The 24,656-nt window shown below is 38.1% G+C and overlaps 1 protein-coding gene across 2 annotated transcripts; it reads left to right on the top strand.

Moving 5' to 3' along the window:
- Positions 1-1,148: 1,148 nt before the first annotated feature.
- Positions 1,149-24,086, top strand: LOC139138373 (uncharacterized). Of its 2 annotated transcripts, none has more exons than XM_070706725.1 (4): positions 1,149-1,371; positions 15,689-18,620; positions 21,488-21,626; positions 22,075-24,086. In XM_070706725.1, exons 2-4 carry the CDS (start codon positions 15,738-15,740, stop codon positions 22,284-22,286), a joined length of 3,234 nt encoding a protein of 1,077 aa, XP_070562826.1. In that variant the 5' UTR covers positions 1,149-1,371; positions 15,689-15,737; the 3' UTR covers positions 22,287-24,086. The 2 variants fall into 2 exon arrangements, with proteins under 2 accessions (XP_070562826.1, XP_070562825.1); XM_070706724.1 differs by lacking the exon at positions 1,149-1,371 and adding an exon at positions 2,023-2,185.
- Positions 24,087-24,656: the final 570 nt, after the last annotated feature.

Raw genomic sequence — 24,656 nt, 5'->3', positions numbered from 1 at the left:
AGCTAATGAAGCTGTTCATGTAAAAACGTTTTCTCAAGTGATCGGTTGCATGGGAGGGCATTTATTTCATTCTATCAGTGGACGGTAGAAGTCAGTGGGCGGGCGAAAAAATGGCTATGTCATATGTTCACAGTCGGCAACTTAAAATTTTAGACGTAAGAGATTTATCGTGTGGTGTTGCGATGTCTTCTTGCAAAACAATAAACAACACTTCAGCAATTTGTTTAAGCTGGCAAAATATGCCCTTATGGAGCCACTTTGCCAGTCAAAGTTTATTGCGAAGGAGATTTTTGGTCTTAAGTTAAAAAAGGCCCAACGAACCTTAAAGACGGCGTACTTTGGTGGGAAGGGCAATATCATGAGTTGATGAGAGGGAGTTTATTTGGGAGGGGAGAGGGGAAAATTTTGCTTTTCAAATCGTAACGATTGTCAGTCTTTACCTTCCTCTCCAAATTTTGTTTTGCCCCTGATTCTTTAAAATGCAAATTTACACATAAAATGAAAACCCCTCTTTTTAATATCCTGAAACCCTTAGTACTAAATACACATTATTATTTATTGAGCTAAGCCAAGTTGCAGAGAACAACTCTAGTCGCTGTATGTTGTTTATTAATGTGTAACAAGACCGTGAACTAAGCAATGACTCCAGCGCCTTAGGCATAGGGCCTCGGCCCCCACACTTAAATACACACAGGCAACAACAATATTACGGAGAACAATATACAACGAATCTTGCAAGGACATTGATAAACCACTATGACTCTGCTTCAAACTCAACGATTAACCGCAATCTCAACTGTAAGGACAGTTCAGTTTTTACAGTTTGATGCAGTCAAAATTCTTGTAATATTCGTTTTATGAAAAAGATAGACCCCGCCCCCCCTCATCCACTACCAAAGATAGTGTCCCTATCTTTAACAGGTGTGCCTGTCTTTTAGAATAAAGATAAAGTAGGCTAAATACTGTCAAGGGTAGTTGCGGCTATTGCCTCTTGAATATATACACACTGATAACTCGATGATTTCCGCGTGATATTATGGTAGAGCCTTCGTTATTTTGCAAGCAAACACACGAACAAATGATTTCAAGGAGGGGGCGTGGTCACTGACACGAGAAACAGGAATTTGCACATCAAGGAATGCAACTTTATCTTTACAAGTCTGCCAAAGAGGAAGTCAAAACTGTAGCATAGCAACAGTCTGAGGAAAATACTATCCGAAATATACCGAATCAACGTTCAAGTATCCATACTTCACATAACCTAAAATGAAAGCGTAGACTTGCAATGGTATATCGGTTAAACTTGGAACATTGTTGGCGAGACTGGTGCTGTATCGTGGGATATCGACCATTAGCTCTTTGGAGGAGGTGGTAAGGATGCTGACGTTCATTGTTTTCACATTTCAAAACTTGCAAACGTTATTATTGGACTGGGTTTTGGGAACGGGGTTAGAGTTTGTACAGCATGCATACTAGTTTGCCTCAATAATCATACATTGCTTTCTTCCTACAGGTGAATGCATCTCTTTTCCACAAATGAGCGTGATAGCAAGTAATTCCTTACACAATATTTGCAGATTTTTCTACCGTTCTTTCCAACTCCCTAAACAGACAAATATATCTGATTCTCTTCTGGCGGGTTACCTCACCATTTCCCCATTGTTACACTTCGACAGAGAGGTATACGAGTCGAAGAAAGTAACAACGTAAGAATTTGCCTATAATCTCACAGAAATTTAACTTGAATATGTGCGTGCACCTTCGGATCCCCTCCGCCCAAAGGGCACCTCCGCTTCCATAGGAGACATCTCCGCTTGACTTCTGCTTATCTTCTAAAGGAGACGACAAACAGAAAATGGCGCTTACGATAGAAAGTCCGACTCCATTTGCTTCATACCTCAACGGTGCGTTTGATTTGACAATTTAATTTACGACCTATGCAGAGAGATACTCGATAGAAATATCCCACGCAGGTCATATGTTAATTTCATGTAATGATGGCGACTACAGTTAGTGTTTCGACACCATAGTCTGAACAAACTCCTTGCAAAAACAGCTCATTCCAAATTTAGGAGTAGAGATATACGGACACTTTGGCGCCTCAACGACAAGAAGCAAACGGTAGTGGATAATCTGTTCCTCTATCCAACTGGAAGTGAGAGAAAAACTATACTATATAAAACAGGTATGGCAATACTAGTATACTGTTTGCTGCAGTAGCCATGATCACATTTCCACTATCAGATTACTTTGGGTCCTACCGTGTTCGCGTTCAATCTGAAAACAGGAACTTAAATACTATCTACGAAAATTTAACACGGTATGTTTCGCTCGAGAAGATTTGTATTGATGTAAGGAAAACTGATGCGCTCAAGTTGACGTCCCAAACTGATATCTCACTCTGGGCTTCATGTATTTACTATCTTCAATATGGAGACAATAAAAGCTGATATTTGCACAATTCGGAAGGATGCTTGGCAAGACTTTTATTGCATTTCTGACGCGCAACGATACTGATCATTCGAGTTTTACACATGCGTACTCTAAATAACAATGGTGATGCGAGAATGTGACGACTTGTGACGGGAACTCTTCTTTGGTCTGGAACATGCAGACGTGTAAGATACCCGTTTTGAGTACTTGCCACCATAAGTTTGTGCAACATTCAAAGGTAACAACACTGAACAACTATAGGGCCTACCAGTGTGATTTTATGAGAGGGTGTGTCTCTTAGCTTAAAGAACAAACGGAATGCGTGCATTTTTTGGTCTCTAATACTGTTACAGAGAGAACACATCATTTGTTGGACAAACTGCTTTGTGTTTGTAGTCAACTGAAAATGTCATAGCTGGTAGACACGGTGCCTGCAAGTAACCATAACAGTGACCTCAACCATTATATCTCTGCGTTTTTCGAATGAGAGCCCGCGTAAATAAAGAAGTGAGACTCTCTCCTAACGCCATTGCTATGCGGAAGAGTTATAGACATATTGTCTGCCACAGCGTGTTTTTCTCGGGACAGGCTTAACCTTTGCCAGTCAGGGAAGATCTTTTACTCTGATTATAAATCTTCGTCACGCGATTTCATAGCCGTATTTCTTCCTTAACATGTCGTTTCTTGTGCAGTGCCATGCCGCCCATTTGAAGCATTTCTAAGGTTGGTAATGTCTTCGATTGTTTCCTTAACGTTTTCGTTGTTCGACGCAAAAAGTGTTTCGGTACCATAACACGCCTTGCCTTACAGGAACTTGAGTAGGCTATTCGGGAATAGATTTTAAAATTCCTTTATTTGCAACGGGGCTCAAGCCATCCAAAAAGGCGAAATTTTCGTAAAATCTTCCACGATTATTCACAATGCGCAAACAAATCTGGGGTTGGAAGATTGCATGTAGTGAAGGCATGTAACCGGAAACACAATCTTTTATTTGAGACAGTTTGCTGTATAATGGATCATGTTGCTGCATCTATTTTTGTACATCCATGATTGAAGTCACACGTTCCAACAACTGTAACGGGTGTCGTCGGAACTGCGCGTGTGCGACTTCATGTTTACAAACAATGTATTTTATACATTATATCTAGATGCATCTCGTCAACATAGCTGCAACATTTAAATTTTACGATATTCATTGTTAACAAACATGTTTTAACTGTGATCCATCGCCAACGTACCCAAGATACAGTGTTTGCATCGGTCGTATGTAGGGGGTCCCTGTCAACCTTTGAGCAGAGTTCAGATGACATCTTCCCATTCCATTCGCTTTGTAATGTAAACAAAAGGTCTGGATGATTTATGTATATGACGTTTTACAATATACCCGGATGACTTGGAAATCAAAGAAACAACTGAAATGTGGACGCCGCATCATACTTAAACACATTTTTCGAAATTAGACAAAATACACTACATACAAAGCTGTATGACAAAAGGGACGATTTCAATATTAAAATCACAACCTTTCCTATTGTGCCAAGTAATATATCATCTACTTCAGCTCGTGGTATATACGGCAGAGCTTGAACCTCACATGAAGACTTCCAAGTGAGACACTGACTATTAGCTCGGAAGTTGGTAAGGCAAAGATTCTTGGACATTAAAGCTTCGGCCTTGTGAGGGCGCGAGACAATGATTGACAAGTTCACGTGGTCGAATCCCTATGTCCAATTGGTTAAGATGGCATTCGGTGTATCAAGATTTCAACTTGATCAGATTTATGAATGAAAGTACCCAGCAAATATTTGCACCAGGGTGATGGGCCGTTTTACTCGTTAAATGAAAGTAATTCCGGGAAATAAAAATATTTGCACCAGGGTGATGGGCCGTTTTACTCGTTAAATGAAAGTAATTCCGGGAAATAAAACCAAGATCGCGACAATATTTTTGCAATCTTCAATAATGATTTTGATCCATACACATCAAGTGAACAGTAAGAAGACTGTTCATGTGATAAATATATAACCCCACGGATTTTTCTCTGTTTGACGTCATTATATACTCGTGGGTCTCGCGGAGCTGTACAACTTCTTGCCCTCAGCTCGAAGTTGTACGGCTCGTATACGATGACGTCAAACACAAAAATTTCATGGGATATATATATATATATATATATATATATATATATATATATATATATATATATTATATTTGTTAACATAATCTACATACAAGAGTACGATAATTTAAAGTGCATTTGTACATAAGAAATTTGATGATCAAGTTTGCGTAAAAGTGTAATTTCACTGTGTGTGGTAGTCTATACTGTAAACTTTGAACAATGTCGTCCCCAAATAAAACTAGATATAACGGTGCATTTATATATGTTTGACAATTGATATAAATGTACTTCACTAGGCTATGGTTATCAGAAGTGTATATGTGAACAAGAACTTGAGTTGATTTTGGAATTTCACCCAAAAGTGTCATTTCACTTAACATGGTTGGTCTATGGTGCAATGAACTGTGAACAACTTTTTCGATACAAAACTGGCAATATCTGTGCATTTATGTATCTCTGATTCTGATATAAAAGTACTTCACTAGAATACAGTGGTTGAGTAGGCAAGTGGGTACAAGAAATTAGATTTTGGAATTTCTCCCAAAAATGTCATTTCACTATGGTTTTCTATGGTGAAAACTATGAACATTTTTTCAATACAAAACTGGAAATATCCGTGCATTTATGTATATTTGAAAACTGATGTGACAGTAATTCAGTAGACTACAGTGGTTGAGAGGGCAATTGTGTACGAGAAATTTGATTTTAGAATTTCCCATTTCCATACTTTGACAATCAACATTTCAGTGATCACAAGCACAAACTGTAAATGTTCACCACTCATCGAAACACGGCTGTTTCATTGGATAGCCCAGAAAACTGGCTTATGAAAGATTTGTTTTCTGCCCTGTTCAGAGTGGATTTAGCGGTATGATTGGCATTGAGTGAAAAGTTGGAGGACCCCTGATGGTACTCTTGAAGTTTTAAGGCCCCTCAACACCCTGTTTTTTTCTCTTCCGCCCCTGCCGTCAATAATGCTTGTTTCCTAAATTCAAATCTACACCAATGATAATGTTAAATTTTACCGAAGCTTGTATACACATACTCTTGCCGATTAGACTCGATTAGTTCTGAAGTTTTAAAATAAACTACGGTGTTGTATTTCTACCAAATCTTGACAATAGGGAAGTATGCGATGCAGTTCCTCGTGGCAAACGATCATTGATCTCGAGTAGGGTGACATATCTGTCGCATATTATATCCTAAAGAAAGGAAGTGAATACAAGAGTTTCCGAAAGTGAAATGGGCGGTTCTTATTTGCTTTTTGATATGATCTATTTTATTATACCTGTATATTGATCTGATAGGATCTGACGCGAAAAAACTGTGCAATTTTCGCGATATACCACAGATGAAACCCGCCAAAGTGGCGCTGCACATTAGTTGACGTAATGCAGCGTGAATGTTTGACAGAAAATTTTGAGGAGGGAATTATCAAGAAGGGAATTCTAGATTTATTTCATGACGTTGATAAACAAAAGTACACGATTACTGTAAAGTGTGCTTTCATTTACCACAATTGTAAAATTTCATATTTGTGTCGTCGTCTGCAGCCGTGACTTAAAGGTATACAGTCACCAGTTCCAATTTACTGTCAACCAGTTCCAATTTTGCCACAGTTACCATGGAAAGAGAAAATCTAACAAATCACAGATTTTAAACGGGTGGCTGCTTTTTTAAACAGCGCCCTCGCATGGTCATTTTGAATACCAAGGAACTCCCCTTTGACCATATATTGGCATATTTTAGATTACAGGTGACTGTATACCTTTTACAGTCACTAGTTGCGTTCACAGAAACACGTCAGTTATGCAGACCGTCGGTCAACTGTAATGCACCTTTGAATGTTTTCCAACGGGGCATTGGGAAGAGGAGTGCGGGGTAACGGCAAATTGATCGCAGATTGTATCCCGGAAGTAGGCAACTTGATCGCTACGGTACGCATGACAGGGATGGGGAGGCTTGACAATGTCGCAAAATGGTAATTTTTGTTTTGCGACATTTTACATTAGCCCCCCCTCCTAATATTGTGTGGATCCAAAACATGCTTTTTAAAACTTGTAGGGTAGGTAGGTAGGAAAAAAATGGATATTTTTTATTTCACCGAATTAACTCTTAATAACTTCACATTACTAGGCGCTTCACAAAACAGTCAGATATCTGCCTACTCAGTATCTGCAGCAGATTTCATCAAATTTGGTGCAGTTATTTCGGAGTTGTATGACTAATTACAAATCTTTATTTAATATGCAAATGAGCTATTTATTAACTTGACACTGCTCAGTGCTTCGCGTGACAATCAGATACTTATCAGATCAATATCTGTAGCAGGTTTCACCAAATTTAGTGCAATAATTTCAGAGTTATATCGCTAACTACAAAGCGCGACAATTAAATATTTATCAGATCAATGTTTGTAGTAGGGCCACCTAGTTTGGTGCCATAATTTTAGAGATATCACTAATAACAAAGTTCGTTGAATATGCAAATGAACCCTTAATTAACTTCACACTACTAAATGCTTCACAACACAGTCAGATATCTTCCGGATCAGTATTTGCAGCAGATAAAGTTGGTGCAGTTATTTCGGAGTTATATGATTGATTATAAAACTTCATCAGATATGCAAATGAACTGTATATTAACTTGACACTGCCAAATGCTTCTGAGGACAATTAGATATCTATCAGATCAATGTTTGTAGCCAGTATCATTAAATTTGGTGTAGGACTTTCGGAGTTGTATCATTAATTACAAAAGTTCATTAAATATGCAAATGAGCAGAAAATTGACATGACACTCACAGGATCATCATAATGATCTGAGATTGTCATCTGTGAAAAGTTTCATGAAATTTTGTGCAGTATTTCTTAATATATACCGACACTGTCATTACTGTCTCCATAGGAAACCATAATATGAAAGTAATATTTCATAACTTCATTAATATGCAAGCCACACTAACCAAAATGTAATCAGTCCTCACCATGAGCACAATGGTACCTGTCTACCAAATCTGACTTGAATCTGTTCAGGCGTTTTTGAGTTATCGTGTAAACAGACAGACAAACAGACAGGCAGACAGACAAATTCACACACAAACACGGACAGACAGACATCGCTACGACATTAGCCTTCGTGTGTGAACACGTTAGCTAAAAATAAGCCCCTACAAGTGGTAAATCAGAAGAGAATAGATAAAATTTGAAAGCCCGAATTTTTGTCCCCGAGGCGCGTTCTACCTGAAACATAACAGAACACACCGTACACATGCAACAGACACAAAATCGCAGTGAATAGCCTAACGATAAGACGAACACATTACTTGGAATGAAATTTGTAATTACGGAAAATTTTGTTGAGAAATATTGATTCTCTACTTGCTTCTTCGCATTATCAATTTATTATCACTTTAATGGATGTCTCTAAGGCATTTGACAGGGTAAACAATTGGGTTTTATTCAAAAAACTACCTAATCGTAAGGTTCCTGTTTATATTATTTATATCGTCAGATTTCTCTTTAATTGGTACAGACCTCAGAAGATATTCATACGCCGGGGTTCGTGTCCGTCTAATGCATTTTCTGTTACAAATGGTGTAAAGCAAGGTACTCGGTTGGATTTTGTCACCTAAGCTATTTAAATAATGTATATGTTGATGATTTGAGCTGTATTTTGTCAAAGACGAAAACTGGTTGTAACATCGGAGGAATTTGCATAAACCACCTAATGTATGCCGATGATATTTGTCTCATTAGTCCTTTTGTAAAAGGGACTCAGACGTTGGTCAATATTTGTAGTTGGTATGGTGACAGTCACGATATCATTTTTAATAACAAGAAAACTAATTGCATGTTTGTTATTTCCGACTCCTCAAGAGTGCGTCGCATTCCTCCTGTCTATCTTGGAGGAGTTAAATTGAATTTTGTTACAAAGAAAAAGCAATTAGGTTACGTTTTAAATAATGTTTTCAGGGATGATGAGGACATTGAGCGCTAAATGAGAACATTTTATGTATATAGCAGCTAATATGCTCCTGAGAAAATTTTCTTGATGTACTTTTAATGCCAGGTGCGTTCTTTTCAAAACGTATTGCTATCAACTGTATGGAGGTCCACTTTGTTTTAATTACTCTGTAAATGTTGTGAGAAAATTGAAAGTCGCTTACAATAATGCTGTCAGTCTCTTATTGGGGTACGGGACACATTGTAGTGCCAGTTTCATGTTCGTATCAAACAGCATTGATAACTTCGATGCTTTGCTTAGAAAGCAAATTTATGGTTTAAGACAGCGACTGATGAAATGCAGCAACACAATTGTACGACAAGTATGGGAGTCTCTGTGTTTCACATCTGAGATTATGAAATTATGCAAAAACCTATCTTTTGTTTAATTATGACAAATGTGTTCATTTCAACCATCATTTTCTCACATAGTAACTTCTATGTTAGCTTTTTATGGTAATGATGATATGGATGGCAAAGTCCTAAACAAAGTCTTAATAATAATAATAATAACAAGGCAGTATTGCTGAAGGCAATGAGTACTTGGGCCGTGATAGAGTAATTTTGAGGACAATATATACTACTATTCAAATATGGTCTTGAATTTCCTCCTGTCAATGAGGCATTTGATTAACTGGTTATTAAACGAAGCAATGGCATGACAACGGCAAAATATGTCTAGCAACTTTTGTGGAGTTTGAGGCAGGGGTTCTTTATTTATAGCGGGAATTGCTTAAACTCCTTAAATATTCAAATTACAGCAAATTTCTTTTGTTCTCGATGGTAGATGTCTAATATTTAGATGGGCATATTTAGATTTCTACCCTATAGTTATCCCTATATACCAAAAATCGGACATCCAGCTCTATTGGCTTGCTCAGAATTAGATATGCGCATAATTAATGAGGTACAATATGTGGTGTCATAAGGTGTCCCATCATACCATTTATGAAGGATGTAGCACTTGTCGTTACTGAGTTGTGGACAAATATATATATTTGAGGTCAAAGGTCGTCGAGGTCACGTGACATTTTGTCATAATAACTGTATTGCTAAGTTATTCCTATATACCAAAAATCAGACCTCTAGCTCTATTGGCGCGCTCAAAATAAGATATGCACATAATTAATGAGGTACAATATATGGTGTCATAAGGTGTCCTTTCATACCAAATATGAAGGGTGTAGCACTTGTGGTTACTGAGTTGTGGACAAATATGTATATTTGAGGTCAAAGGTCATTGAGGTCACGTGAAGTTTTGTCAAACAAATTATATTGTCAACTTATCCCTATATACTAGTACCAGAAATCAGACCTCTTGCTCTATTGGCTCGCTCATAATTAGATATGCACATAATTAATGGGGTACAATATGTGGCGTCATAAGGTGTCCCATCATACCAAATATGAAAGGTTTAGCACTTGTGGTTACTGAGTTATGGACAATAATGTATATTTGAGGTCAAAGGTCACCAAGGTCACATGATATTTTGTCAAAATGTCTGAGATATCTGCGTGAACCGATGGACTCACTGATGGACTTACGGACGGATATGAGCCAATCTATAAGCCCCCTGGACTTTATCCGTGGGGACAAAAAAACTGTGTCACTGCATCCTTTAGGCAATATGAATACAATGAGAAACTAAATTTTTATTTTTCTTGGCATCATATATACGAGTCTATGGAGAACTGCCTTATACATGGGAGTCTATGGAGATGTAAACTAAAAAGTCCTCTAACACGGCCAAATTTGATAGCATTGTGAAACAAATCGACGTGCATCTGTATGGGGTTGGGTACTAGGCGTGAACGGACAGACGGACGCACGGACATGACCAAACCTATAAGTCCCCTCGGACTTCGTCCGTGGTAATTAAAAACAACGCAACAGTTATTACAGCTACACCGGCGGTAGGTTCATATCCAGAGCCCCGTACGGTCTGCCGCCGTCGCTTGAAAACAATCTCATGCACCCGGCCATATGGGCAGCTGGCCGGATGCATCACTTCCCGGAGAAGGCGAGCTGTCACGTTCAAGCTCAGGATTATTTGTCGATCAAATTTCAATAAATTTACCTTACCTAGATGAAATTTTGTCTATAGGCTGAAATTTCGCCGAAGTTTGACAAATTACATCGATTTTTCAGGTTCATATGCGACATTTTTTAGTTTTGAGTGCAGACAGAAATAAGTTTTGAGGCAACATGGCTGCGACCCCATGTTGACCCTAGCCCTGCGTACGATGCTATGTGCTACAGCTAACACACAGCATCGTACGCAGGGCTAGCGAGAGAGTTGCCGACATCGACGGTTATTTACGAGAAGTGAATAAAAGACTGTCATTTTTGGAAGCGATCGAGTAGCTGAGGTAGGCTGGGATACGACTTGGGCCCAAGAACGCTGAATTTCGGCAGTAATTTGGCTTTTTACGTCAAGTTTCAAAATGGATTTGAAGTCACCGACCCTACGTACGGGTCTTTGCAGGGCTGTGGTGAGCGGGGCGGTTAGCTGTAGCGGAACACACAGCATCGTACGCAGGGCTAGTTGACCCCAAGTGAAAATGTGTTCGCGATCAAATCTTCCTATATTTTTTTCAGAATTTTCAACAAAATCATTGCTTCTTACATCTTTTGTAAAATATAAAATACTAAAATAAAACTGCGATGTGCAATGTCTCCAGATTTCTAAAATATCGTTCGTTGACCGTTTGACGCAAACTTGTGACGCAGTTGAAATTCAATACTGACCGCCAAATAATCGTAATGAGACGAGATCAGTCTAGACATCCTCCAAATTATCCAACCATTCGCATTGGAGTTCAGTTCGCTTAGAGTATCATAACATTTTCCGGCCTTCTTTTAGATCGACCCTAATATCTCCCATTTAGGAAATAAATACACAAGCTACCTCGACAAAACTTCGTGCACCATCCAAGACCAAACGCACTACAAATCTGTCTTGACGTCATCATCTCCTTACATGGTAATCGGCATACCGTATTTTTTAGCAAAGGGGACACAGAATACGTCGGAGTATTCAGTTTCAAAACGTATTACATTGTGTGATGTTGTCAAAAAAAGGTCATGTTACTGCAGTGGTATAAATTACAAAACACAAAAGTTCAAATCAGTTTATTTTGGACTGGCTTTACCCAACATTTCATATTGTTTCTTATGCCAGATTTGACCACGTGCTTACTGGCGACCCCTTTTCATGCAAATTTTGTGTCAAATGATGTGTTCCCCTGGAAAAACAAACGTACGATTTCTAAATGAAGGAGGCGAAATTTGCCCTCAAGACTCGAAACCACCCCTTTGGGGTGTACCTAGCTATTTTTAACGAGCTTCTCGAATCTGCAGCTCTATTTCGAAATGATGGAATGGTTTTCTCAGCTCAAGGATAAGTGTTCTCCATCGCTGTGGGCATTACTATTCTCAACCGGGGGTACAGTTTCCAGTCGTAATCTTTTTCATAGTGTCCGGGATATAAAACCTTTCCTTTTCAAACCTTCTCTTTGATTAACACTAATCCACATCTTGTCAGTGATTAAACATGTTTCAAGTTTAAATGTTAAATTCTGGTCTCGAGCCCTCCTGTTCGACCAAACCGAAATTACCCCTCCCACTTTGGCTCGTCCAGTGGGTGTAGCAAGGGTCGTGCCATCGCCTAGGAAACGGAGGGTACATTAATTGTTGCATTTCGATGCACATTTTGATTATATTCAGAAGATTTTGTGGCAAAAACTCAGATAGAGAAGCATTTATATTCACATCTCACTTATTCAAGACTGGCTGAGAGCAGCACTTCCAGTCAGTTAACATCATTACGCCATTTATTATGCCAAGAAAGATGAAGCCAATACATTTTGCCCTCCCTGGTCTCAGCCAGAAATGGTTATACCTTACAGTTTTTTCCCACGGAATGAAAACAAATGTACTTGGGCTGAGGCCCAAGTACAATAATTAATATAAGTATTATATAGAAATAATAACGCGAATAATAATAGGTTAAAGTTCCGTGAAATTTTCACCATAAGGGTATTTTGGGTCGAAAAGACCAAATATGATATCGATTTCACTGCCCCATGTTTCCATGGTAACCATTTTAGGGGTTGAAAATTTCAGTTTTTCTAATATCCCATGAAAAGTTACTTTGATTTTATATGAAAATTATCTAGTGGGGGAGTTCGGGTCAGAGAACACAAAAACCAGAATTATTTTAATGTTTCGAGTTGCTATGGTAACTATTTTGGGATTGAAAATGTTACTTTTTCCCTAATTCCTATTAAAGAACGATTGATTGATGTAAAAATTTGATCATAAGGGTTTTTCTGGTTTGCACATCAAAAAATATCACACTCATTTTAATGTGAGATGTTTCCATGGCAACCATTCAGGAGTAAAAATTACCAGTTTTTTAAGATTTCACCTAAAATCCAGTAATCAACAGAATGTGTAATATCAAAGTGATATTTTGGGTTAGAAAGACCAAATATCAGTGTAAAAATCCAGTAATCAACAGAAATATTATACCAAAGGGTTATTTTGGGTTAGAAAGACAAAATATGATATCAATTTTTACTGCCCTATGTTTCCATAGTAACCTATTTGCATTTTAAAATTTCAATTTTTTTTCCAAATTCCATTAAAAGTAATCCCAGTTACTATGCAAATGCTCTCCTTAGTGTATTTATCACAGCATGAACTCCATGTTCATTTTTGTTTTATGTTGCCTTGGTAACCATTTTGGAACCACATTTTTTTTTTAAACCATAGACCCTCGAGAGGATCTATGCTAAAACATTATTCACTGTTTTTTATTTATTTAATGGATTTCTAAGTAACAACTAAGAAATTTGTTCTATAATAATAATAATTGTAATTTCTTTGCCTTCATTCTAGGATGAATAGTAAACATAATGTATATTGGGGCCATTCTGGTCAAAATTATATTTTCCGTTAATTTTAGTGTGTTAGAATTAATTTTATATAGACCAGAAATAATTTTTGAAGTATTTTTTATTTTGTTTAATGCAGTCATCCCAAATAGGCTAAGTGTTATATCGTACAGTACTAACTCATTATGCATCGAATTATGTTTATGCCTTCAAATTAATTTTATGTGCTTAAAATTAATTCTACTAGTATCTCAATTAATTTTATGAACCCAATTCCCCTTATCACCCAGTGTACCATTATTTATCACAGGCAGTTACAGTAGCGCACAGATTTTTTTATTTAAAACATAATTCACTGGTGCTTATTTATTTTATATATTATAATGAACAACGTATTAATATTCATGTTATAATAATTTATTTTGATTTCTTTGCCTCATTCCAGGAAGAATAATGAAGACAAATTATTTCCGATTGTTTAACTAAAGTAAAATTATGACCATGTAGTGGTGCATTATTTTTTGTGTGACCTGGCCTGGCCATAAACTTTATGATTAGCTAGATCTCCCCTTTCCATGGTAGCAGCGGCTAAATTTGAACATGGTGCCTGTATACCTTTAAACATTTTTTTAAACCCAGCAGGCCAAGACAAGGGGGAAATATTACAAGTTAAATGTTTCATGTTTAATACTGCCCAGGGCTCGAAATTAACTTTTTTCCCTGGTAGTCCACTTGGGCTACCATTTTCTGAAGTTGGTAGCCCAGTGACAGTGGATTGTAGCCCATGCATATTTTAGATCAGTGGTATTTTTTTCGTTAACCAGACAAAAAAAAGGCTATTTTTCAAGATTCTGCCTATGAAGTGAATTTTCTAGTCTTTTAATGTGTATACTTGCACACCTTTAATACCCAAGGAAACAGGTATAATGGACGACAGTGGGACTCCAAAGTTTTGTGACCCATTAACAACCCGTTCAACCCTCAGAGTTGTATGCAAATTTTAAAAGTCGCCATGACAACCTGGCAACAACATGGCCTTTTCAGCACTAAGACATAGTGTAGCAGGGCTACAAATAGGCCATGGCCCTTCTGTCAGGAGGAGGCATAATTCTATCGCATATCTTCCGGCAATATGTACAGTACCGTCAGTAGAAATACTGTATACCCTGCAGTGCTGAGTTACGTAAGCTTATAAGCTTATACTCCACAAAATGGCTACAGGCGGCGTGAACTTTCTGAAAGGATTTCCTGAGCGTCCTTCTTGGTACCTTAGACACTCACATGTGATATCCTGAAAAGTATTCTCTGCAGTAATTCCAGTTTCTGTCAACATTCCAACGACACGATAGCGCGAGATCGGAGACGTTCTAATGTCACGCCACGCACTCCCAATAGCGCATGCTCTGGGATTCGCGTCGCGTCTCTGAAGGGCGCACGCGTGTGAGAAGAACGCGAATCGCAGGGTCTCTGCCAGATTACACTGCCAGGGCAAAACATGCGAAATGCAGAAAAATGTTTATTCTGCAATGCCAATATGACGCTTACGAAGTAAGTCTGAATAAGTTTTAAATTATACAACAGAATGAATCCATTGTACATTGGTACATTGATACGTTTATGAAAGAATTAGTACACGATACGTTATGTTAGAGTTGGCGTGGGGGTGGGGAATATTCGTTCGTTGGTCGCAGCATAGCAATTTCACTGCAGAGAGAGAGAGAGAGAGATTGTTAATTTATATCGGAAATCTTTTTCATAGTCGTGACTTTTGATGGAAGAAAACTAAAAACAAAATTAAATTGAACCGATTGAACGTGTATCCGTAAAGTTCGCACAAAAGTTAAAAGTCTAGGCCTGCTGGTATCGCGTAAACTGCTTAGTGTCACTTTTCCGACAAGCATTTAATTACCCCTTGGCTAATGATATCCCCCTCTCTCCGTACAGTATAATGCATAATTCTGCGCTGCACGTAAAACAATTGGAAGTCACCCCTATTGACAAAATTAAAATATACAACACTTCTTTTTCAGAATTCCAACACAGCTTCAATGAACTGTTATTAGATTTCTATATAATACTTATAGCCCCTAAACTTGTAATAATAATAATAATAATAATAATAATAATAATAATAATAATAATAATATCACACCGAAGTAGGCATTAGAACCTTCCCAAACGATTGCATGATATTTATTTTGCGTGCATTTTTATTTCCTATATCAAACAGGTAGAATAATTTTCCTTGAAACGTTGACTTCATCAAGAGGAAAGTGAACATGGGCAGTAAATTCCAGCAGTGGTTAGCCGGATTCTCCAACTATAAAAGAAGCTTCAACTTAGGTGTACTATCTGGTGACGATGAAGTGAAAAGTATTTACGAAAAAGCTGGAGATAATGGCAAACTTCCTTTCAACAGGAGCAAGGTCATGTTCCTTGGCGACCCTCGCGTTGGGAAAACTAGTCTGCGCAGACTCCTGATGGGTGAGCAGTTCCAGGGAGACGAGCCCAGTACAGAGGGAATAGAAACCAGGATGTGCACAACAAATGAAGTCGACTCTTCATGGACAGAAAGCAAAAGTCAACATGAAAACGATTTCGAAATCGGAGCTTCGTGGTACACAGCAAAGACCGCGATGGAATCTTCATCAAATAAAACACGAGAGCCACTGTCTCCACCAAAAACATTAAAAACCAAAAGTGGTAAACGTTCTTTGACATTTCGAGAGCGGGTTAACCAGACACTCAGTGACGTTCAATATATTAGTATGTTTGTGATTATTCCCCTCACACTGAGCGCAATTCTGTATGGAGCAACACTTCCGTTCGGCTTTATTTTCCTTGAATGGACAATCTTTTTCGCCATCATAGTGGTGTGCAACGGAGATGTCCTCAACGCCTATCGTTACGGGACAAGTCTAGCTATCATGATGGCAGTCGACATTTGCTTCAGATGCAGTGTCACACCTAATGCCATTCTGAATTATCTCGACAATGTCTGTTTTCACTGGCCATTGGCCAACTACTTTGTCTTTTGTGTTGCCTTCACCTTTTTTGGTTTCATTCTGGGCATCTTTTTTGGGTATGGGTGTCGAGCAGGAATAGCATTTGGCCTTTGTCTACTCGCTTCCCCAGGTCAGTTAACATCCCTGGATCAATTACAGCTATCAAACCTAAGTGTGAACTTTACAAGTACTCTGGAAGCGGTAATTTCCATAGTAGGTGATCTTGCTGGCATATGCATATACCGATACTGGGATGTCATAACAAGTAACCATCCGTGGATTTTTCCACGAGGAATCATGGGTGTCATTTCATTTTTCCTGGTACTCAGTGTGTTCCTTTCTGTGAGTGCAACAAATATGCCAATAGTTTTACCTTTCATCCTTGGCATGTTGCTATGGAGTGGTAAATTGACAGGAGAGTTTCTAGGAAGAGACTTGGATAAGAAATTTGGTTCCGGTTATTTCCTGAAAAAGGTTGTTGGCATAATGCTAGGTTTTGTACTCGGCTTTAGTATGGGATGGAAATTCTATTCTCCAACTTTGAAAACGGTCTCCATCCTTATTTTCACCGCATCAGTACTGACCCACCCAGTCATGGAGTTGCACGTCTTTTGGAAAGTGAGAACTCAGAGATTCCCGATCTTAAATGTTAGGGATGCCATGAAGGAGCAGTCAGCTGGATCAAGTCGCTTAGCAACAAGATTAAGTCTATGGGATTTCGCTGGAGACCAGCTCTATCACGCCACCCATCAAATTTTTATCGCCAGTCACGCGGTGTATTTGTTGGTTTTCAATTTTGAAAGAGCAGCTAAAAACAAGAAGGAACAATTCCAACGACTTTTGTTTTGGTTGAACTCAATTCGTACCCACGCAAAACATGAAGATGCTGTCATTTTCCTTGTTGGCACACACAGGGATAGTGTAACTGCGTCTGTGCGGAATGAACTTTCGTCGTATTTCCACAAAAAACTTTACGACTTTTTCTGTGACCGGCTTGTCATGAACGATGATGGCACCCCGATTTTCCCCATAGAGAATTCAAAACCTTTAGACACTGATGCGCGGAAACTTAGAAATTGCATCTCAGAAAAGAGCCAAGAGGCAGAGTACATGAAAGCAGAATTTCCTCTGAAATACCTCCATTTCTACGAGTTAATCAAGAGTAAGCGGAAGACCGCAAGTAAATTTGGCCTGGAATATGCCATCTGTGGATACAGAGAAGTGTATGAGTTTGCCCAGGAAAATTGCAAAATCAATGATTCATTAGAATTTGAGTTAATGCTTGGCTTCTTTCACAAAGCCGGAGAAATAATCTTCCATGCAGAAGATGAAACTCTCAAGAATTTCATCATATTTGATCCTCAAGTTCTTGTTGATATTATGAAGAATCTGATTAACATTCCTCCGTTTCATAAGAGATATCACAGGGTGGCGCCATTTTGGAGGAAGCTTGAAAAAACTGGAATTGCTAATAGTCGTTTAGTAAGCCACATCGTAGAACCAATGAAGGTGTCCAAAGAAATGGCAGTGTCCTTGTTACAAGCTTATGATTTGATGTGCCTTATTCCACATGAGTTTGAAGTCGAAAACCAATTGTATCTGGTACCTTGTTTGTTGCCTCTTTATGTGGCTACTGGAAAGGACGAAGATAGGTTGTCAGTAAACGGAGATAAAGATGTTTACTATATTGATTTCTGTGGCTTTTTACCCGAAGGTGTATTTTCCCGTCTGCTTGCCCGCTGTTTCAGGGTTGGTGTTGCTCCCTTACAAGTGACAACTCGGAATGTCTACTACAATGCCGGCAAGTTCCTCTTCGATAAAGATTTAAATTACAAACTTGAACTTGTGAACGAATCGCCACAGCAGCCGCTGGTCAAAGTCACCGTCCAACGGACATCCAATACTAAAGCATGGAGGTTTCTGGATTGGTTTCTGTTTCAGCTTGAAGCAATAAGACAAAGAGACTTTAAATATATGAAATATATCTGCGGCGTTTCATGCTCGAACAAGGATCACATTTGCCTTTCGAAACTAGACCTTCTCCATATCGTAAAACTGGCTTCTGAAGACAAGGCATTACCACTACCAAACAGACCAGTGGAATACCAGTGTGAAGGTCGTCGCTTTAATTTTGAGGGGTTCTGCAGAAAATCAAAGGTAAAAAAATTCTCTCTTTATACTGGAAGATGAAATAAGTTTGTCATAGGAGATAGTCAATCATTCTTAGTTAGTTTCCGTTCCTACCTGTCAGTGAAATAGTATTCACTTCTGAACGCTCCTCCCGCCTTCTGAGAAATAAAAGGCTATTAGTTATATTTATGACAAAGACATTTTAACACATGCACAAGCAAAGTTTGTAGTCTCTGAATAGAATAGAAAATATTTCACGACAACCCGCGTCCAGGTTATCAATTTTGGTGCGTGGGAACTTTTTTGTGTCGATCTTCATTGTGCTCTTCTATGTAAACATAGAACGTATTTCTCCTTCGGTCAAAATTTATATGTCGAAATTTGTAGAAACGTGTCGTCAGTATAGAGCTCGAGTCTGAGAAATACATTGTGTTAGCAAAATTTTTGAGTCCTGTTATAATTTAGTGGTTAGTATGAGGGTACGTATCCGTATAGAACCCACCACCGCCTGAACTTTCAACGCAAAGAATACTTTCATGTGGCAGACACGAAGTTTCCATTACAACAAGGAGGGGTGTCAAAAGCTTATTCAGCTAGCACACTTAGCCTCAAAAAGTCGTGTAATATCTAATTAATTCATCAAACAAGGACAATAAGTAACACATGCATCGGCGCGGTGTGTATCGGTATTTAAAAGCACACATTTCAGGTGGCGATTTAAGGTGAAGCTGCATGTTGCAAACAGTTTTTTCAAAGCTATATTTCACATCAAAGATGACAAGAAAACCCCTCGCATTATTATATTTTCAAAAAGCAGAGAATCTAAGGTTAAGCACAGAGGGACTGTGGGTTAAGTATGGTAGCAATAGTTTACTCGAAGGTTGAAGGAGGTGTAGATTTGGGGTACAAAACCTCAATTTTGGTATTCATGCTAAAAATTAATTTAAGTCAAAAACTTGACACTTTTCTGAAATGTAATATTTCGCTTGAAAGAAGAGTATACGTAGAAAAAACTACTATTTGATTTCGCATTTTCTATCCTCATTCTAAAATGGCATTGGTTAAAAGACTTACACTCAAAAAAGTGATTAAAATCACGATAAGCAAATTTAAAATGCCTCTTATTCAAAATGTAAGAACTTTATTGCGAAAAAATAGTAGTTTTGTTAGTTAGCATTTTAAGAATATAATGTGAAAATTTCAAGAAATTGAATCCAGAGTTAAATTCTTTGGAAACCTTGAGATTGGGAGAAAAAGGAAGCCAGAAAATCGGATGATTTGCATACACTTGCATAAATTAACACTTCTTTATCACGCAACTTACAACTGCTTGACATGCTAAAAAGATGAACCCAACCAATATTTTAATCGTTGGTTAACAAATTTAGTAAAGTTTAATATAATATTTGCAAAAAATATATTTTTGAGCAAAATACACTGCGTTGGGTGCAGCGCCCCTTTTATATAAAAAGACGAGAGGTTAAGAATTCATCATTGGCATCGCCATTTCTACTTAAGTCGACTTTGAATGTAGCATTTCCGTAATGCTTGCGTGAATTTAGCAATCTTTAAACTGAAGGTAGACAGATATTTGGGCTCTCAATTTTTTCTGATCTACCTCTTGCGGGGTCTTAGTTTAAAGCTCTTGAAGTAAGAAACACAGGAAGGGATGGTGGCCAGTTTGAATATAGGTAATTGCGATTTAATCTCTTTAATTGCCAAACATATATTAGTAACAAGAGGGAAAAAGGCATTGTATCGGATTGAAATAGTTATCGAGAAGTTAGAAGGTTTACCTATAAAAGAAGTGACACGTCAGTTGTGCCTGTGATCTGTTACGGTGCTGAAATCTGGGGATTTTAATACTGTTTGGATATTGAGAGAGTTTAATTTAGTTTTGTCTTTTTCTATTAGGTGTAAATTCAAGTGTAAACTCAGACGTCCTTTTCGGTGAATGTTGGAGGTTTCCTTTGTCATGTATATATGAAGCGTTGCCTTTCCCATTTGTTAAAACTTATAGAAATGAACACCACCCATTATCCGAGAGCTTGTTGTGATTTAAAAATATTAGATTCTGTTCGGAGGATAACTTTGGTAACAAAAGTAAAAGATTTAAACACGGGTTTGGGATAGTTTGGGTTAAACAACTGTTGGGGAAAAGAAGGACTTTTTTGAAAGTTCATTTCAAATGATATTGCAAGACTGTTATAGGCAAGAATAATCGGCCAGTTTACACCAATCACAGGGACCTCATACATAAAGAAATTTTAAGTCTTTGTTAGAACCAGAATTATATTTGTTTTCCATCAGAATTATGAAATTTTAAATTTGACGTGGCTAAACTAAGCTTATCGAGTCATAAAGTAGCTATTGAAGTCGGAAAGCATTCAAAACCCATTATTCCAGCTGAACAAAGAATATGTTGCTTTTGTTTAAAGTGAAAATGTGTGAGTTGTGGAAGATGAATGCCATTTTGTACACTTCTGTCCTTTGTAGGACACAATGTAGAATGGATTTACTACCGGAAAGATTTCGACTTCATACTACTTACGATAAGTTCATTGCTCGTTTTGCATCTAAAAATCCAGTGTATCCATATTTTTGTAACCAAACCGTTCAAACGTCGAGACGACTTTCTTTTGCCATTAAATAGTTAAAATAGTATTGTAGATTCTGTCTTCTTGCTTTCTTTCTTTCTTTCTTTCTTTCTTTCTTTCATATCTCTGTTTCATATACGATTCTTGTTTGCGATGGGTTGAGGCTTATTGTTTTTAAAGATCACAATGTAAGCTTTACTTTCATAATCATGCAGTGTAAATTGTTGTATACAGTCTACGACACCTACATTCAACGTTGATACTTTAACATTTTTTTTACCGATGGTTTTCTTTTAGGACGCAAATTTCATACGAACTCCGTGCCGCATTTCCATGGACACGCGCATTTTGGATTTACCTCCATCACTCTACAAACAAATCTGTAACAGCATGAACATAGAACAACCCGTACGCGGTGACTGGAGGGACCTGGCCGGTACGTAATAATGCTTAATTTACCCCATCGCCACAATGCTTTGGCCAAAAACCATAGCTCTATGGTATGGACCTTTCTACAGGGAAATAGGGATAGCAAGCGTTAATAATCTCACTAAACATTTTTAATTCTGGTCGAATTCTCCTAATTTTGGCATGTAAAAGGTGGTAGAATGTCCAATTTAAAACCTGAAACAATCATATTTCTCACACTTAAGACTTTGGTAACCACGCTTTCACGACAGTAGATACGAGCAAACATACCATTATCTCTGAAGCAGATAACAGAAATTCAACAAGTGTATATTCACCTTTTGCAAAGAATAGCTACTTACTTTCTTGCATATTCATGTACTTGCTATTTTTCTACTATCTGTACATTTGTTCATTTATTTACTTAATAGATTAATTGTAATTACCTACCTACTTTTAATGTACTTTTTTACAAGGCGAGCTGGAGCATACACAATACGAAGTACAGGTACTAAAGGGCAAGGACAACCCATGCGATGCCCTCCTACAGCAATGGTCCTGCCACAGTGGCTCAACCGTCGAGCAATTCATCGAAGTCCTGTTGGGGCCAAATTTGGACAGACAAGATGTCGTCGCACTGATCAAGGAAGCTATGGGCGAACGCAAAGAACTAGACACAGTAGACTAGCCCACTAGTCGCTTGGCGTCAGCAAGCATTCTTTTTATAACCTTTGGGCATACGCACTTGTTACTGGGTGTGGCGATTATATCACTATCAGCGTGGAAGAGTTTGCTGATGTGTTCATTCAGCTTGTTCGGTCAAGACATCAGAAAGCCGACAACAGACTTGAGCCAACACACTTGGCTCAGACAAATTAGAGGGATTAATGTTGTGGGGTACGGAATATTTATGATTTGTGGAACGTACCCCCTCCCTCCTTCTCTCTCTCTCTCTCTCTCTCTCTCTCTCTCTCTCTCTCTCTCTCTCTCTTCGCTCTCTCTCTCTCTCTCTCTCTCTCTCTCTCTCTCTCTCTCTCTCTCTCTCTCTCTATATATGACAAGACAGACATATATTGCGTTCGAATGACATACTTCTTATTGATGCCTGTTTTGCTAGGTATTCCTTTGCAGATTGATGCCAAGTTTGTATTTGATATTTTCTTGCATTATATTTTGCAGATCGATTTGTCTAACTCTAGACTAGCTTTGTGTCGCTTATATTGCTTTGAGCATATAGTTTTAGACCAGTGATATAACTACATGGTCTCGTAAATATGAGATATTTCCATAACACTAGCTACATCATGTTTGGATGGTTGATAAGAAATTGTCTTTATTTGACATGCTTTCTGTCATCTGTAATCTTATATTTCATCAAACGTTATGCATTATTGGCGATATTCTCACTTGTTCAATTTTTTAGAGTAAGACTCGTTATTTAGCCTTCGACAAAAGATATCGTTATTCGCGTTCTTGAAAAGAAGTACATTTTCTCGTTTCCCATTGTCATCTAGTTGAAATATAAAACCTTGCCTACATCGTACCTTGTGTACGACAAGCGATGTCATTGTTGTTAAATGATTCCAGACATTAATCCACGTGCCAACAATAACATTGCACGTTTTACACCCACAGGCTGTGTTGATAAGACGTACAATTGGCCTCTCAACATTATGTTTGATTCAGAACAAGAAACAATGATTTAAAAACATAACACAAGTGACGGAAATACATAAAAAATTACAGACACTGGAACTTTAAACTGATAAATGCTGATTTCAAATAATTGAGAAGCAAACACCGATTTATTTTTAGGGTAGGGGCAATGAATGTGTTCTGTAACAAATTCAGTATTATGCGATTGTTTCCCCTGGTACACCAAAGTAAGCGTACCAGAAGACGTGGAGCAAAATGTTGCTAGGGATTTCAAATCATTTACCCACAGAATACTCTAGAAATAGTTGTGCTGTTTACAAGTGTAATGCTGCTCGATTAAACAATTTTGAATACTCTCCAAGTCGTTACGTTAATCAATATTTAGTCTTATTAATATGTATCACATGCTATTTCATATTATTATCAAGTCAGGTCATTCCATCACAACTACGCCATAGTGAATCATGAAACAACATGTATATATGCGCCACCATTCTTCGCTCCACTTTAGGGCTCCTGCTTATGTGTACCCCTCGGTATCACTAGTTTTGCTAAAAGGCGCCCCGAGCAATGGGGATGTGGTAGATTGTTGCCGCATTTTCCAGCCCTATACCACAGACGCCACTCCCTCTGTTTTTACTTTTTCAAGAAATATCCAAATTAAAAAAAACGCATAAAACCCCGCTCAGATGGGAGGTCAATAGGAGGGTCAATGTGATTTTGAATTTAGACATCGGCTCATACTTGCTTAAAGGGAGGGTGTAGTCGGAACTGTGCCAGTGCGACTTTATTGTTTACAAACATTGTATTTTATGCATTATATCTAGATACATCACGTCAAGATAGCTGCAACATTAAATTTTACGTTATTCATTGTTAACAAACATGTTTTAACTTTCATTAATCGCCACCATACCCTAGATTCAGTAGTTACATCGGTCGTAGGGGTCCCTGACAACCTTTGAGTATAGTTCAAACGACACCATCCCTTTAATAATGCGTCGTACCAGCCACAATTTGCACCATTCGGGCGCGTAACTTTCCTATATCAGAGATATCTGGATGTTTGCAAATTGAAGTCTGTTATGCAATGCATCATACCAGCCACGATTGCAAATTGCATCATTCAGTGACAGTTTTCGACGCGCGCTTTGGGCGTATAACCTTAATATCTGGATGTTTTCAAAGAAAGTCCTTACGAACCTGAAAGGCGGTATACTTTAATTTGTGGCGCAAAACTATGAGTTCATGAGAGGGCAGTTGGGATCATTGGTACTGATAGGGGCAGCGGTAAGTTGTTTTCGTGGGGAGAAATCACTTTTAGTTTATTGGGGAGGAGAGAGGAAAATTGTGGCTTTTCAAATCGTAACGGGGATCACTTTTACTTTCCCCTCCAAAAAAT

Source organism: Ptychodera flava, chromosome 8, assembly GCF_041260155.1.
Source record: "Ptychodera flava strain L36383 chromosome 8, AS_Pfla_20210202, whole genome shotgun sequence".
In the NCBI taxonomy this organism is placed as follows: Eukaryota; Metazoa; Hemichordata; class Enteropneusta; family Ptychoderidae; genus Ptychodera; species Ptychodera flava.
Note: the sequence above shows the minus strand (reverse complement) of the source record. Positions and strands in the feature narration are given on the sequence as shown.

What these genes read in the sequence shown, in the direction of transcription:
- LOC139138373 (XM_070706725.1), top strand. Translation starts at nt 15,738, where the DNA reads ATGGGCAGTAAATTCCAGCAGTGGTTAGCCGGATTCTCCAACTATAAA. An exon ending in GGTTCTGCAGAAAATCAAAG is followed by an intron (nt 18,621 to 21,487) that starts GTAAAAAAATTC and finishes GTTTTCTTTTAG; the next exon opens with GACGCAAATTTCATACGAAC. An exon ending in TGACTGGAGGGACCTGGCCG is followed by an intron (nt 21,627 to 22,074) that starts GTACGTAATAAT and finishes CTTTTTTACAAG; the next exon opens with GCGAGCTGGAGCATACACAA.